We start from the raw sequence: 14583 nt of genomic DNA on the forward strand, positions 1-14583 counted from the left end.
CCATTGAACTAAAACGTTTCAATAACCGCAGATAACTGGGAATTTTCAATTTTGATCATAAAATAATAATTAATAAATATTGTTTAACAAATTCTTAGTAAAGGCAATGTCAAGAAAAGTTATATTAAAAAAAATACTATACTATAAATGAGATATCAACAAAATATTTAAAGAAGATTGACTATAAAATGTCTTCATTCGAAATTTCTTAAAAAATAATACGTAGATAGAAACGTGTGAACACTGAAGAATGATCATAGACTACGTAAAGTAGACTAATGGAAAAAAAGCCACAGGGCATAGTAATTATGATCCCTCACAACTTTGGTCTTATAATAATTCTATTTGTGGCAAATGAAAGCGTGACCGGAATAAACGCGGCAAATTCAAAAAATCTACGTCACTAAAAATAGCAGGAAAACATATACTCGTCTTTTTTACTTATTTATTAATTTTATTTTGAGTTATTTATAATATATAGCAAAACGCTTTTTCCTGCTACATTATGTGGTACCACATGCAGATTGTTTGCATTTGTTGCGTTTTTTGGTCACTCTTTCATTTGCCGGAATTTATTAATTCATAAAAGATAAACGAAAAATATTTATTCAAAATATATTCCAGAAACCAACGAGCTTGACTATTAAATTATTATTATTATCATTAAATTATTATTTTGGAAATGGTGATGGAAGATATTTTAATCTCGTACTACTCCGAAATCAATCCTACTATATTCGTATAACCGAAAGAATATGTGTTCTCAAGCGCTTATATATAATTAATTATATAAATTACAGAAGACTAAAACCTAAACAAATTTTTAAAAATTCTTGTTTGTTTATCAATGTGACGTCTGGAACGGCTGAACCAATTTTAATGAAACTTTCACACGAAGATAGAGGTTATTTAAGTAACATCATATTTTATCCCGATAAAATTCATAGTTCCCGTTGAATTTGAAAAAACTGAGTTTCACGCAGTCGAAGTCACGGGCCCCTAGTATTAAAATAACAATGGCATTCAATGACTATACTATTTAACAAAACATCTTTAATTTACGTACTGAACAGAACAGGCTTAATAATGCTTAATAGTTCTGTTCTTACGTGATATTTTTTACGCTTAGGGTTTTAGTAAATAAAACAATTTTTATGTATCTAACACCATTGTTTATTAATAAATGAACACAGTCCACATAGATATCTAAACATTTTTGTTATTAGAACATTTCTAACACAGCGATATTTACAGTAATTGTGTAACATAAACCACTGTATTTATATACAAGGTTAGTTTTAACTCTCCCGGAGCATACTCTTACAGACTATATGTTAAGTAGGCAAATTAGTGTTTAACAGAATATTTTTTTCTAAATATAGGTATGTATTTTATTTTTTTTTATTTTAAGAATTAAACAAAAAAAAGTACGATATTTCTACTTTATATATTTCCTATAGAAATAAATAGTTCTAACACTAATCACAGTTCTCTCAAGTCAATAATCTATATATAACAAAGTACCCATTTAATTACATAAAGATTGGTTGATTGGTTATACAAAGATCTCCCTTTATATTTTGTAATTTATATCAAAGTAAGTTATATTACTTCGTAGTTCGTTTCGTGTTGACAAGCAATATGACTATTTATAATGAAGTAAATATATATATATATATATATATATATATATATATTGGGTTAAATCTTATATGTTGAGTTATATTAAAGGTTTATTTTTTCGAAATAGTTTTATGCGAGACTTTGCAGTTTCAGTGAGAAGAAAATTTTATATTAAATAATATACATATTACGATAAAAGTAGACAACTCCACATAACTTCATTTTTAGTTCGCTATACTTTTTTTAAAATTAAAGTGTAAAATATGTTTGCTTGAAAAATATGTTACATACAGGGTTATAAATAGCATTTGTGTACATTATTCAGGTATATAACAGCGACAAATATAATATCGGTCTATTTACAAAATTATTGTGTACGTCACAGATCTGATTGCGAACTAGGTCCTTAGTGGACAGCGTTTTAAATACAAAATTCTTTTTTTTTTACAAATATTTAACGACTTTATATTAGAATAAGTACAACAAATAGAATATAAGTACTTTATAATTGATTATAATTTATGGTGATAACATATTTGAGTTTCTAAAATAATCAGCTATTAAAAGGGGCCAGCCCGAACAATATTAACGTCAAATATAAAATAGTTGTATCTTTATTAAATAATAGACAAGTATATTGTTGCCATACTAGATGCAAATGTCAAAATTATGATCAAAATTTAATTTCTTAAGCGCGATATTTAAGTAACTACCCACATATAAATCTCTAAATCTCTACAACATCTACTTTTTAAGTAAGTAAAAAAATACCGCCATCTACATTCGAGATCTTTCCTATAAAATTTCCAATTCGTCTTACCAATGTTGACAGTGAATATAAATAGGCCATTTTAAGTATAATCCCACCAGTTTGCTTGAAACTATTTTTTCTAAGTCACAAACTAGGTCTTACAGAATAATATAATTAAGAAGCAAATATTAAGTAGAAAATATGTATCATATATTCATGTATTTCTTCTTAACTTCATTGTTTTTTACTTTATTTCTCGTCCTCGCCCAGCAACTGATGCCATATTCGTAACCAAAAGTAGGTCCATAATTTACTTGGTGGCAAGATAAACAAGACAAATTCCTCCTTGTCCAAGATTGATCAGATCAGTGCTTGCCACCTCCTCTCCCCCTCTTTCATTAACTCTGTCTTTTTGATCAGCTTTTGCCAGAATCCATATGACTTTATTATTTTAAACGTAGAGCCAATGTTTCCAAGTAAATCGACTGACAGGAGCTCCTCCGCGAATAGCTTCGTGTTCAGATTCCGGAGAGATGCAACATGCTATACGCTGAAATTTAAAGGAGCAATTAATGATATCTCAAATAATTCCGTATGTCTATTGCTGGCAGGAAAGATCGCACATTTTGGCAAAAAATATACCTTTAAAAATATTTTTTTTTTGTTTATAACAGTACTAACTCTAGATGCAATACCCTATTTTGGTACCCTTGGAAACGTGTCCGAAAAATTTTATGAAATCACATAAGTAAAAGTAATAAAAACTACTAGTATATTAATTCTCATTCTCGCTGACAACTACTGTATTCAACTGATATTATGTATATTGGCAAACCCTTTTAGAATACCGGCAGACTGATAAAAAAGTCAGTAAAAAAAAGTTAGGATAAAAATAAGTAGATAAAACCTTTTTACTAACTTATAACTATTAGTTATGAAAAAAATGTCTCCGGTATTAAAAAATGGTAAGACCATTTGCCTATAAACTTGATATCAGTTTAGTTTCAATGGGAGTTTGGCGGAAAATCGTAAGATTCACATATAGCGCTCGTTTTATTTTCAATGATTTGCTGCATTTTAGAGTTTTATTGCTTAAAGTAGAATGCATATCATTCAATATAGTTCTGTAAAGTGCACAAGTGAAGTGGAGGTTTAACAAGAGTGTTTTGAGTGATTAAATTGATTTTCTCGGTGGACTCTATTATAAGTTTTAGTAAGGTTTGACACCTTCGCCTTGACATTACTTGACTAGGACTGACTGACTGCCAACGACGGATGATGGACTATATTTGACCACTTTCACCCTAATAGAGCAAATTATTTGTTTTAAATGATTACTGAAATGTATTGCAAAACCATATTGTAAAATGAAAAAAGTATAAATCAGCTGGATAATGTCAGCGAGAATGTAGTGGAGCATTAAGTTCTTTAAAAGCTAATTCCTCTATGGTGACCGGTGATGCCTCTGAGGGAAAAAGCAATGTTTAAACTCGTGTGATAGATACGAGTTTATTACCTTTACTCAGTATCTTTGGTTTGAACTCGTATCGTACGTAATTTTGGCGGGAAAATCACAGGATCTCAAACAATTATCATTGTATACCTCTCGTTTTATTTCAATGTATTTGTTGCATTTAAGAGTTTTATTGCATAAAGTAGAATGCGTTTTTTAAAACTTTTTGTTGATAAAAATTGTTACTTTATCTCATGACTGGCTATAAGCACATGCGAAGCCATTATGAAAAAAGAAATATAGCGGCGGAGGCGGAGAAATGGTCTCTCTTTCGTTACGTTGGTACGAAAGAGCTTGGAATAGGAGAACTCTACCGCTACTGGTCGAAAATTGTCTTTTTTCTTCACGAGCGTCATTAACGCATACTAGGCCTAAAATTAAAAAGTTAATCGACAAGTATAAACAAAGCTAAAGATAGCCCAGTGGATAATTCTCTGACTTTGATTCGGAAGGCCTAGGTTCGAATCCCGTCCGGGGCATGCACCTCCAACTTTTCTGTATTATGCACTTTGTATATAAGTAAATATCACGTGTTAAGGAAAAACATCGTGAGGAAAACTGCATACCTGAGAATTTTCTTAATTATCTACGTGTGTTAAGCCAATCTACATCTGGCTATTAGGGTAACCCCTCTGATTCTGACAGGACACTCGTGCTTAACAGTGAGACAAATAGGTACTTATAGGTTGGTATAGCCTTAATAGCTCAACGGTAAGAGTGGTCGGACTCATCACCGAGAGGTGGTGGTTCGATCCCCGCCCCATTGGTCTATTGTCGTACCCACTCCTAGCACAGCTTTTCCCCAAATATTCTTTTTCAAAAAAAGAAAAAGAAGAAAAGAATCATGAAACAAACCTGACGACAAGTTCCAGTAGTGGTGAAGAGCTTGTAAACAGCCACGAGGGGTATCATCAGTATGGAGGAGCAGGCCAGGCCCCAGCCCAGCACCACCGCCCACTGGGGGTAGGTGTAGTCCTGGTACTGCAGAGGCTGTTGGTACAAGAGACCGAACACTACGACGCCCTGGAAACCAATAGAGTCAAACTCAAAATCAAAATAAAAATTCATTTATTTCAAGTAGGCTCAATTTACAAGCACTTTTGACACGTCAGTTGGCGATTTGTAAAGATTCTACCACCGGTTCGGAAGGCAGGTTCTGCTGAGAAGATACCGGCAAGAAACTCAACAGTTGCTCTTTTGAAATGAAAAAGTCACACAGTACTATAATTTACAATTGATAACAATTACAATTTCTTATAGTTTTTCTTCCTGTGTGAAGGTGGAAGCTGATCCAATGGCCTCCAAGCACCTTTGTCGTTAAGGAACTCATCAATAGTGTAGTAACCTCGACTAAGTAAATGTTTTTTAACACATTTCTTAAAGTTGTGCATTGGCAAGTCCATCACAGTCTTGGGGATCTTGTTATAGAAGAGTTCATCTAAACCTACAAAAGATTTTTTAACTCTTTGGAGACGATACGCAGAAATAACTAATTTATGCCCGAGTCAAACTCAAAGTTGCTTTATTCAGTACTAGCGGACGCCCGCGACTTCGTTCACAAATCCCTCGGAAACCATGGATTTTTCCGGGATAAAATGTAGTCTATGTGTTAATCCAGGCTATAGTATATCTTAATACCAAATTTCAGCTAATTCAGTTCAGTAATTGAGGCGTGAAAGAGTAACAAACATTCATATCATCAAAATCATCAGTTTTCTAAAATATTGGGAAACCATGGATATTTTCGGGATAAAAAGTGTGTTGTGTAGGATGAAAAGTTTCGGGATAAAAAGCCTATGTGTTAATCCAGAGTAAAATCTATTTCCATTCCAAATGTTAGCTAAATCGCTTCAGTAGTAGCGGTGTTATAGAGACAAATCATCCATACAAACTTTCGCGTTTATGATATTAGTAAGAAGTAGGACTAGCCGACGCACTGCAGTTTCATCTGTGTAGTTCCAGTTCCCGTGGGAATACGGGGATAAAATATAGTACAGGATATTTACAAATAATGTGGCTTTCTATTGATAAAATAATTTTCATTATCGGTTCAGTAGAACCAGAAGTTATCCTCCCACGACTTTAGACCTCCCAAACTTACCACCATCTTAACACTTTATAATATTAGTAAGTATAGAAGAATGTTTGTTAATTTGGAATAGTCATGATACACTTGTTTTTTTTCTTTACATTAAAATTTGACGGCCTCAATGGCGCAGTGGTATGTGCGGTGGATTTTCATGACGGAGTCCTGGGTTAGATCCCCGGCTGGGCTGATTGAGGTTTACTTAATTGGTCCAGGTCTGGCTGGTGGGAGGCTTCGGCCGTGGCTAGGTAGGTGGCTACCGACAAAAATGTGGATTTTCATCCTCCTCCTAACAAGTTAGCCCGTTTCTATCTTAGATTGCATCATCACTGAACCACCAGGTGAGATTGTAGCCAAGGGCTAACTTGTAAAGATTGTAAAGAATAAAAAAAGAGGCTTAAATTAAAATAAAACCAACGTAGCCATTATTTTTTATGTTATCACAAAAACTAGAAACTACAGACAGAGTAGTAGTGTGAGTAGAGAGTGAGTAGAGAGAGATCTGGCAGCCTAAATCAATCTAAATATGGTAAGCGTGGTATCAATTTACCTGTCTATACCTAGTAGGTATGATACTTGCCTTTTACTTGAGCTGGGATAGCCCACTGGATATGACCTATGCCTCCGATCCCGGAGAGTATGGGTTCCAATCCGGTCATGGGCATGCACCTCCAACTTTTTCAGTTGTGTGCATTTTAAGAAATTAAATATCACGTGTCTCAAAACGGTGAAGGAAAACATCGTGAGGAAACCTGCATACCAGAGAATTTTCATAATTCTCTGCGGATTGGCAGACTTCGCCAATACGCATTGGGCCAGTGTGGTGGACTGTTTTCCTAACCCCTCTCATTCTGAGAGGAGACTCGAGCTCAGCAGTGAGCCGAATATGGGTTGATAATAATGAATGATGATGATACTTACAATGATGAACACGGGACTGACGAACTTCCAGCATATCCGCCAGTAGATGCCGGGTCTGAAGCCTAGCATTTCCTCTACGTCATCGGAAAATCGTTTCAATCCTGTAACCATCACATAAGCAAAGCGTCAATAATTTTTTTTTATCTATTGAATAAAAAGAGTGTTAAGTCATTATTTATGTATAAAATTAATCCTCATACACTTTACGATTTTGCGAGGATAGCGAGTTTACTAGTAGGTATGTTATTATACTAATACGCATATAATTGTGTTCCTACTTATTATCAATTAAGTTTACAATGCCTAGTAATATTATATTGCCAAACGAAGCGCATCCCCGAACCCTCCCCTCCCGTTTAAGATGCACCCTTTGCGGACGCCAATCAGTTGTCTATTTACTTTTCTGTCTACGAATTTTTTACAAAAAATAACATAACATAGAGGATTTGGGCGAGAAAATCGTAGAAATCACATGTTATAGTTTTACTTTTATTGATTTCCTGCATTTTTATTGCATAAACAAGAATAGATTCTTTCAATATAGTTCTGTAAAGGTGTACAAGTGAAGTGGGGGTAGAGCAAGAGTGTTTTATATGAATAATTCGATTTTCACGGTGGACTGTATCAATGTTTGGTTAAGATTGCTTTCGCGTTACTAAAGCTTGACATGACTTCACTGGGACTGACTGACTGATAACCACAATAGGGCAAGTTATTTTTATTTTTTTTATTGTTTACAAGTTAGCCCTTGACTACAATCTCACCTGATGGTAAGTGATGATGCAGTCTTAGATGGAAGCGGGCTAATTTGATAGGGGGAGGATAAAAATCCACACCCCGGAACCGGAACGCTAATTCGCTTGGCGGTACGTCTTTGCCGGTAGGGTGGTAACTAGCCACGGCCGAAGCCTCCCACCAGCCAGACCTGGACCAATTAAGAAAATCTCAATCTGCCCAGCCGGGAATCGAACCCAGGACCTCCGTTTAGTAAATCCACCGCGCATACCACTGCGCCACGGAGGCCGACAAAAATTATTATTTAAAAAAAAACTTGAGGGCTGGCTTAAATGCAAACTGCGAAGCCATAATGAAAATAAATAAAAAAAACGTACCATAGAACCATGATACCGCCACCGCTTCAAAGAGTGCCGAGCACAGCAAAGATATCCCCGCAGCGTATGTGTCCAATAAATGAAACATGTAGATACCGCCCTATAGTAGACAAAAATAAGTAACTTATTATATTATGTACTAGTAGACGCCGCGCGGTTTCACTCGCGTGGTTCCCGTTCCCGTAAGAATACGGGGATAATATATAGCCTATAGCCTTCCTCGATAAATGGGCTATCTAATACTGAAAGAATTTTTCAAATCGCACCAGTAGTTCCTGAGATTAGCGCGTTCAATCAATCAAACAAACAAACAAACTCTTCAGCTTTATAATATTAGTATAGATAAGCAATAATTAGGTATTATCGGTTTATCATTAAGTATGTGTTAATAAGGCAAAAAACGCGTGAGCACGCTGGGTCCAACAGACCCGTGATCGCGTACTCTAGACCTGTTGGCCTATGCTGTAACGTTTCGTATAACTAGTTAATGAAAACTAAACTATCTCTCCCTGTTTAACACGATACTATAGAATCAGAAAGAGGTGAACTCGAAACTAGCACTTGCGAGTTAAACAAATCACCGTTACGGAATAACCCTCTCGTCGCAGCCAGTGAGCGCCGGGTCCAACAGACCCGTGATCACGCACTGCAGAACAGGTGTTCTACATACCGGTGTGACGTTGATGCAAGCGACGCAAAAGGACAGGCACACGACCACCAGCGTGAAGTGCTCTCGTCGCAGCCAGTGGGCGCCGCACGCGCGCGCCTGGTCCAACAGACCCGTGATCACGCATTCCAGACCACCCATCTAAAATGAAGACAATTATTAATGAAAAAAATTGGTGAAATAAAAAATAAGTATGTTCTTTCTTGTCTCCCTTCCAAATACGTACCCCAGAGTCTAATCCCAACATAATGAGCATGAAGAAGAATAGCATGGCCCACAGGCTTGCTCCCGGTAGAGTCGCGACTGCCTCGGGGTATACTTGGAACACTAGGCCTGGTCCTGAAAATAATAATATCATAGCAAATATTATGTTCAAATTCTATTAAGACAAAAAGGTTATATTTTTAAAAAAGCGTTCGGTACCTTCAGTTGCAACAGATGATATAGGAACCCCTTGCTTGTGAGACATGAAGCCCAAGTACGTGAAGATAACAAATCCGGAAAAGAATGACGTGAAGCAGTTCACTAGGGTCGTCACCAGGCAGTCTCTGAAACAACAAAACCTTCAGCAGACCCGCAGTTAAGGGATCAAGTAAAATCCGACATGCTTTGATCATGATACCTATCTATTAGTTACATGGTAAAAAATTACAGTCATAGTAGTTTGGATCATCATGGGTTGAAATCCAGAGTCGGGCTAGGTAGTTATCGTCCTTCTAAGGAATGATTAAAAAAACACATACCCTATATCAATAAGCTACTGCTTATTCATGTTACTGCTAAAATACATTACAAATTACTGCTTAGTTTATACCTGTAGCAATTGTTATGAAAAGTGTTGTAGCTCGCATAAGAGAGATGGACTCCAAAACCAGCACCAACTGAGTAAAATATCTGAACTGCAGCGTCCACCCAAACCTGTGTACACAAAGAAACATAGACTCATTTTTACATAGACATATATTGATTTTTATTCATGAAAGTCCCCTCCCCCATTTTCCAACCTCGTGTTTAGAGGAACGCGACGCAAACAAATTAAATTGAACATTTTCGCAACTTTCTTCTATCCTACGAATTTAACCGCAGTATTCCTCTGCTTGTTACATCAACTATTTTTATTACAAAAACGAGTGTGCTGTAGACCACACAACTGAGATAAAACTTTTATCAAAAATAAAAAAGAAGCGCCATCTATGAGCCTCAGGCTTAACTTTCTTCTTTCAAAAAGGGATCGTTTCAAAGTTCTCTAAGAACGCCATCTACTGGAACCCAAAATAACAAACACTGTTTTAGTATGCCTGTAATAATTTTCGTATAACGCATTCACCAACTTACTCCTTAAGTCAAGTGTGTCTAAAGAAGTTTCACTTCAAGGAGGTTTCTGTATTAGGTATAGTGGGGTTCTAACCTGTGTATCCTTCAGCCGGTTAAGTTCAGGGTGCAAGTAGTAGGCGATGCCGCGAGTAGCGCCCGGTAATAGAAGTCCCCTTGCAAGAAGTATCGACAACACTACGTATGGCATCGTTGCAGTCAGCCATACTACTTTCCCTAAAAATAATAAGACAATTCACGACGAGACCGAAAATTGTGTAACTTATGATTTAAGACTAAAAATAATGTGTACATTTCCAATAGTTTTACAGCTACGAGTAGCTACGAGGAAAATATAAAAGGTACTGTGATTCGGAATATAAATATAAAAGGAAAGATCCGGTAACCGGACGACTAGCCATAACCATATTCATATGTTTACCGGAAAAATTAAATAATATAATTTTTCCGGTAAACATATGAATTTAAGAATATACCATTCACCCAAAAACAAATTTAAATAATCAAATATCTGAGCGACTTGGTTTTGTTTTTAATTTTGCTTAGAAATTGTTATGTTATTGCTGGGGTCTATAAATAACTTATTTTATAATAGATTTATCTTGTGTTCATTTCTGTCGCTAAACAGTAAGTAACAGCTGATTATTCAATTAATGTTGTGTTTCATAACGCAACTTACCAGAACTTTTGACCCCTTTGAAGAGGGACAAATAGAGGGTAAAGTAGACTACACCCAAACATATCGCGAGTTGCCATTTCGGTAAGCCCAAATCGTTCAGCCCTTCAGAATGCTGCATCTCCAGTACCGCCCGACTAAAAGAACGAAACCAATTTAAGTAATTATAGTTTATCTGCCAACAATCTAACCGAGTACAGTTAAGGACCAATAGAATTAGAGAGTTAAGGTTAACCTTAAAATGTAACTTTTCTTGGTCTCTTATTTCTGACTGCATATTGCTTTAATGGGAACGCAGTAGCATCACCAAGGGTTTGGGTAAACAGAGGAGTAGAATTCGAGGTAAAGAAAAACGTGGAGAGGCGGAAAGTTCTCTAGCTCGGATCTCGGCTTGGCCGGACATTCGGACCTGCGTGACTGTAGTTGGAATCGACATTCAAGCGAAACATAGGTTCGGGGACCTTGTTTTTTGCATGCCTGTAGTTATATCATGTGAAGTCAAACACTAAACTCAATATTATAACAAAACCTTCCGTACTTACTGAAAGAATTCCGATGCCGGTGTAAAGTGAGACAGGGGTCCTTGGTACGGTATGTCGGTACGATTCGTCGCGTTCAAACGCGCTGCGTCCCAACATTGCTCGGTGTTCCAGTAATTGTCGCAGTGCAGCCACGGAAGCTCTGATCGAGCTGACGATACGAGGAAGTAGAATGCCCAGCCTAGGATAAAAAAAAACAGACAGTTACGTAGCTATAACTAGATTATAAATTATACGATGTACATACGATACGACATTCTCAAGGCGCGAAGTTCGTCCAAATGGAAGAGTTTATGATTTTTAGAATTTAAACTATCGTGAGTGTTATTCATATTAATTGATTATGAAACACGGCTAAAACTCACGTGATATTTGGAACCCATACGGGATCCAAACTGTTTGGATCGTGCCGCGATGCAAGAACCAGCCCATGACTAAGGGCCCCGTATGGTTTCGAAACTAGTCGGGCATACTCCGACCTAATATCACGTGAGTTTTAGCCGTGTTTCATAATCAGTTTATGATTTATTATTATATTTTCTGTGTGTACACTTTCTATGGATAGGAACATATTCGTCATGAATAAAATGTATTTCACTTAGTTTTTTCTGGATCATCTGGTAATCTTCTTCTTAACTGGCGCAGTCGTTAGGATACGAAAAGGTAAAATCTGACTTTATGCAGAAATGAAGGTTGAGCTATTTGTGACCAAATTCTGAGATGATAGACAATGGTTTCTATTTAAAAGGAAGTTATTTTTTATACCTGCCAAGTACAAAACTTGAAATCTGAAATAATTATAAGTTAAAATCAGTCATGATTTAGCCGTATTTATCAAAAGCAACTTACAGCTAAACTAAACAAGCTAAACTAAACAAGCTGAAAACAGCTAAACTTACTGAAATTGTCGAAATTATGATATGGTTCTTACCAATAATAACATTGTAGTAAAAAGATACATAAAACGCCACCATCACCGCACAAAAGCCCACGCCTGAAAAGTAAATATGAAATAGGTTAATTTCAGTAAAAAACATTGAATTCATAGTGAGTGACTGAGAGATCAAATTGATATAAAACGATTTTATATTTTTTTTTCTGAATTATCTTATGGTGAATTAGCGTGAAAATGCCTTGTAAAAGAAAGAGAGAGTTTACCTTTGAAAAGAGGACAGATTTTCCATATCGTAATCGGCCCTTGTCGATTGTATTGCCCAAGAATTAATTCCATGTAGAAAAGAGGTACAGCGCCGAATATTAGCATCAGCATGTACGGAATAAGGAAGGCGCCTGTAAATACAAATATAAATTGTTAAAAACATAAACACCATTACTATCATGAATAAGAATTTAATTTAAATTTCATTGTTTCTTCATTAGCAACCCATTTCGGCTCACTCCTCTCGGAACGAGAAGGCATAGGCCGTATATAGTCCACCACGCTGGCCCAATGGATTAACACACGCAAAGAATGAAGAAAATTCTCAGGTAAGCAGGTTACCTGACGGTGTACTTGTGTGTCCTTTACCGTTTGAGGTACGTGATACTTAAAATGCCCATAATTGAAAAGTTCGAGGTGCATGCCCCGGACCAGATTGAAACACAGATATAAGAGGTAACTAGATTTATAAAGTGTCAATTCTTTGTATTGAAACCAGCGTACCCAAGGGCGTGGCCTAAATGGCTGTTTAATATTTAGTGAAAAATGAAATACGTCACCCTTACTTTAGAGTTGATTATTATTTATTCCTTTTGTCACAGAACACAACAAGACTGCTAGTACATGCGCGGACACGCTTGCGTTGTTCCGCACACCCGGGTGTACGCGGGCCACGCCCCCTTGCTACTTCTATTGCTAAAAGCGTTAGCTTTTAGCGTTGTCTGTTCTGTGGATTGAAACAACCTACACCCTCTCCGGAATCTCAGAGAGAGGTCATATTCACTGGGCTATCGCGGCTTTGTCACTGTTTAATAGCGGATATTATAAATATTGTTAACACTATTACAGGTTTTTAATTTTATCGATATTAATAAGACGTTTGGCTTGTAAATCTAATCTCAATAATAAACTCTGGATTTACTGAACCGATTTTGAAAATTCTTTACTAAAAGAAAGCCACATTATTTGTGCGTGTCATAGGCTCTATTTTATCCCTGTATACCCACGGTAATGGGAACTACACGGATGAAACCACGGGCGTCTGCTAGTACAATTATCTATACTTATAATAAATCTATAAAGAGGTCAATTCTGTACATGAAATATTTTTCCAAAATAACTATCAGGGGGTGATTAGTTCGATACTGATGCCAAAATGCAATCAGTAAAATTTTTGTCTGTCTGTCTTTCTGTCTGTCTGTCTGTCTGTATGTATGTTCGTAATAGAAACAAAAACTACTGGACGGATTTTATCGAAACTTGGTACAATTGTTCTTCATACTCCTGGGCAGGTTATTATACTTTTCATCATGCTACCGTCAATAGGAGCAGAGCAGTGAAGGGAAATGTTGGGAAAACGGGAGATGTTACTCCATATTTTAAGCTTCCGTCGCGTGTGCAGCCTTAAAGAATAGGGTAGGGGTAGGGTAGGGTAGGGTAAGGTAGGGTAGGGGTAGATGAAAGTTTACATCGACTTTCACGCGGACGAAGTCGCGGGCGTCCGCTAGTAATTTAATAAACTTCAAAATGAATTTAAATACTGACCGCCACCATTCCTGTAGCATAAATACGGAAACCGCCACACATTAGCCAAATCCACCGCGAAACCAATAATAGAAAGAAGAAAATCCGCTCCTGTGCCCCATGTCTCCCGCCCGTCATTTATTTCTGCTGTAAGAGAATAAAACAAAGTCAAAATTATAGGGTCAAAAGTCAAAACTCTCTCCTTATAGGAGAGGCGATATGGATCATATGCTCAAACGCAGGTTAGCGTGCTGAGGGTGATAATGTTTAGGTATAGTATGACGCAAAACTTTACGACGTTTTGGAACAGCGCAATACAACATTTTAGATATCAGCGGTAAAGTAGCGGCGGGGCGTATCACCCCGCGCGCGCCTCGCACCCACCCGCAGTCGCGTCACGCGTCTTGACTTCATGTATGACATACACGTAGTGACAATTAGCTGATTTCTGAGACGTCTTATGATCACTATCAGATGTTAATGACGGTGATCGGAGACGACGGCTTAACGAGGACATGTTCTCCGAGGCACGGTAACATCACTGAGAGTTTATACTGAAAATTTCTGGGAAAAAAGAATAACTGAATAGTCCGAGCCTAGACTGGTCGTCTATATCTATGGCCATACAAAGTTAACTAGTTAATCTAACTGCCCAGAAGTTGACCAAATTTTCAACCTGG

The 14583-nt window shown here is 36.8% G+C and overlaps 1 protein-coding gene across 1 annotated transcript in view; it reads right to left on the minus strand.

Annotated features, from left to right (window-relative positions):
• Nucleotides 1-1155: 1155 nt before the first annotated feature.
• Nucleotides 1156-14583, minus strand: part of LOC112056448 (sodium-dependent noradrenaline transporter) — a 46135-nt gene continuing 32707 nt past the window's right edge. Inside the window, exons 8-21 of the mRNA XM_052887693.1 lie at nucleotides 13925-14050; nucleotides 12379-12510; nucleotides 12152-12214; nucleotides 11224-11401; nucleotides 10685-10818; nucleotides 10082-10221; nucleotides 9488-9591; nucleotides 9097-9221; nucleotides 8900-9012; nucleotides 8677-8814; nucleotides 8007-8106; nucleotides 6895-6995; nucleotides 4743-4910; nucleotides 1156-2924 (exon numbers count right to left, since the gene is read on the minus strand). Coding sequence (XP_052743653.1) covers nucleotides 2826-2924; nucleotides 4743-4910; nucleotides 6895-6995; nucleotides 8007-8106; nucleotides 8677-8814; nucleotides 8900-9012; nucleotides 9097-9221; nucleotides 9488-9591; nucleotides 10082-10221; nucleotides 10685-10818; nucleotides 11224-11401; nucleotides 12152-12214; nucleotides 12379-12510; nucleotides 13925-14050 — 1721 coding nt within the window. The 3' untranslated portion in view covers nucleotides 1156-2825. The remainder of the gene's footprint in view (nucleotides 2925-4742; nucleotides 4911-6894; nucleotides 6996-8006; nucleotides 8107-8676; nucleotides 8815-8899; nucleotides 9013-9096; nucleotides 9222-9487; nucleotides 9592-10081; nucleotides 10222-10684; nucleotides 10819-11223; nucleotides 11402-12151; nucleotides 12215-12378; nucleotides 12511-13924; nucleotides 14051-14583) is intronic.

Source organism: Bicyclus anynana, chromosome 2 (assembly GCF_947172395.1).
Source record: "Bicyclus anynana chromosome 2, ilBicAnyn1.1, whole genome shotgun sequence".
NCBI classification, from domain to species: Eukaryota; Metazoa; Arthropoda; class Insecta; order Lepidoptera; family Nymphalidae; genus Bicyclus; species Bicyclus anynana.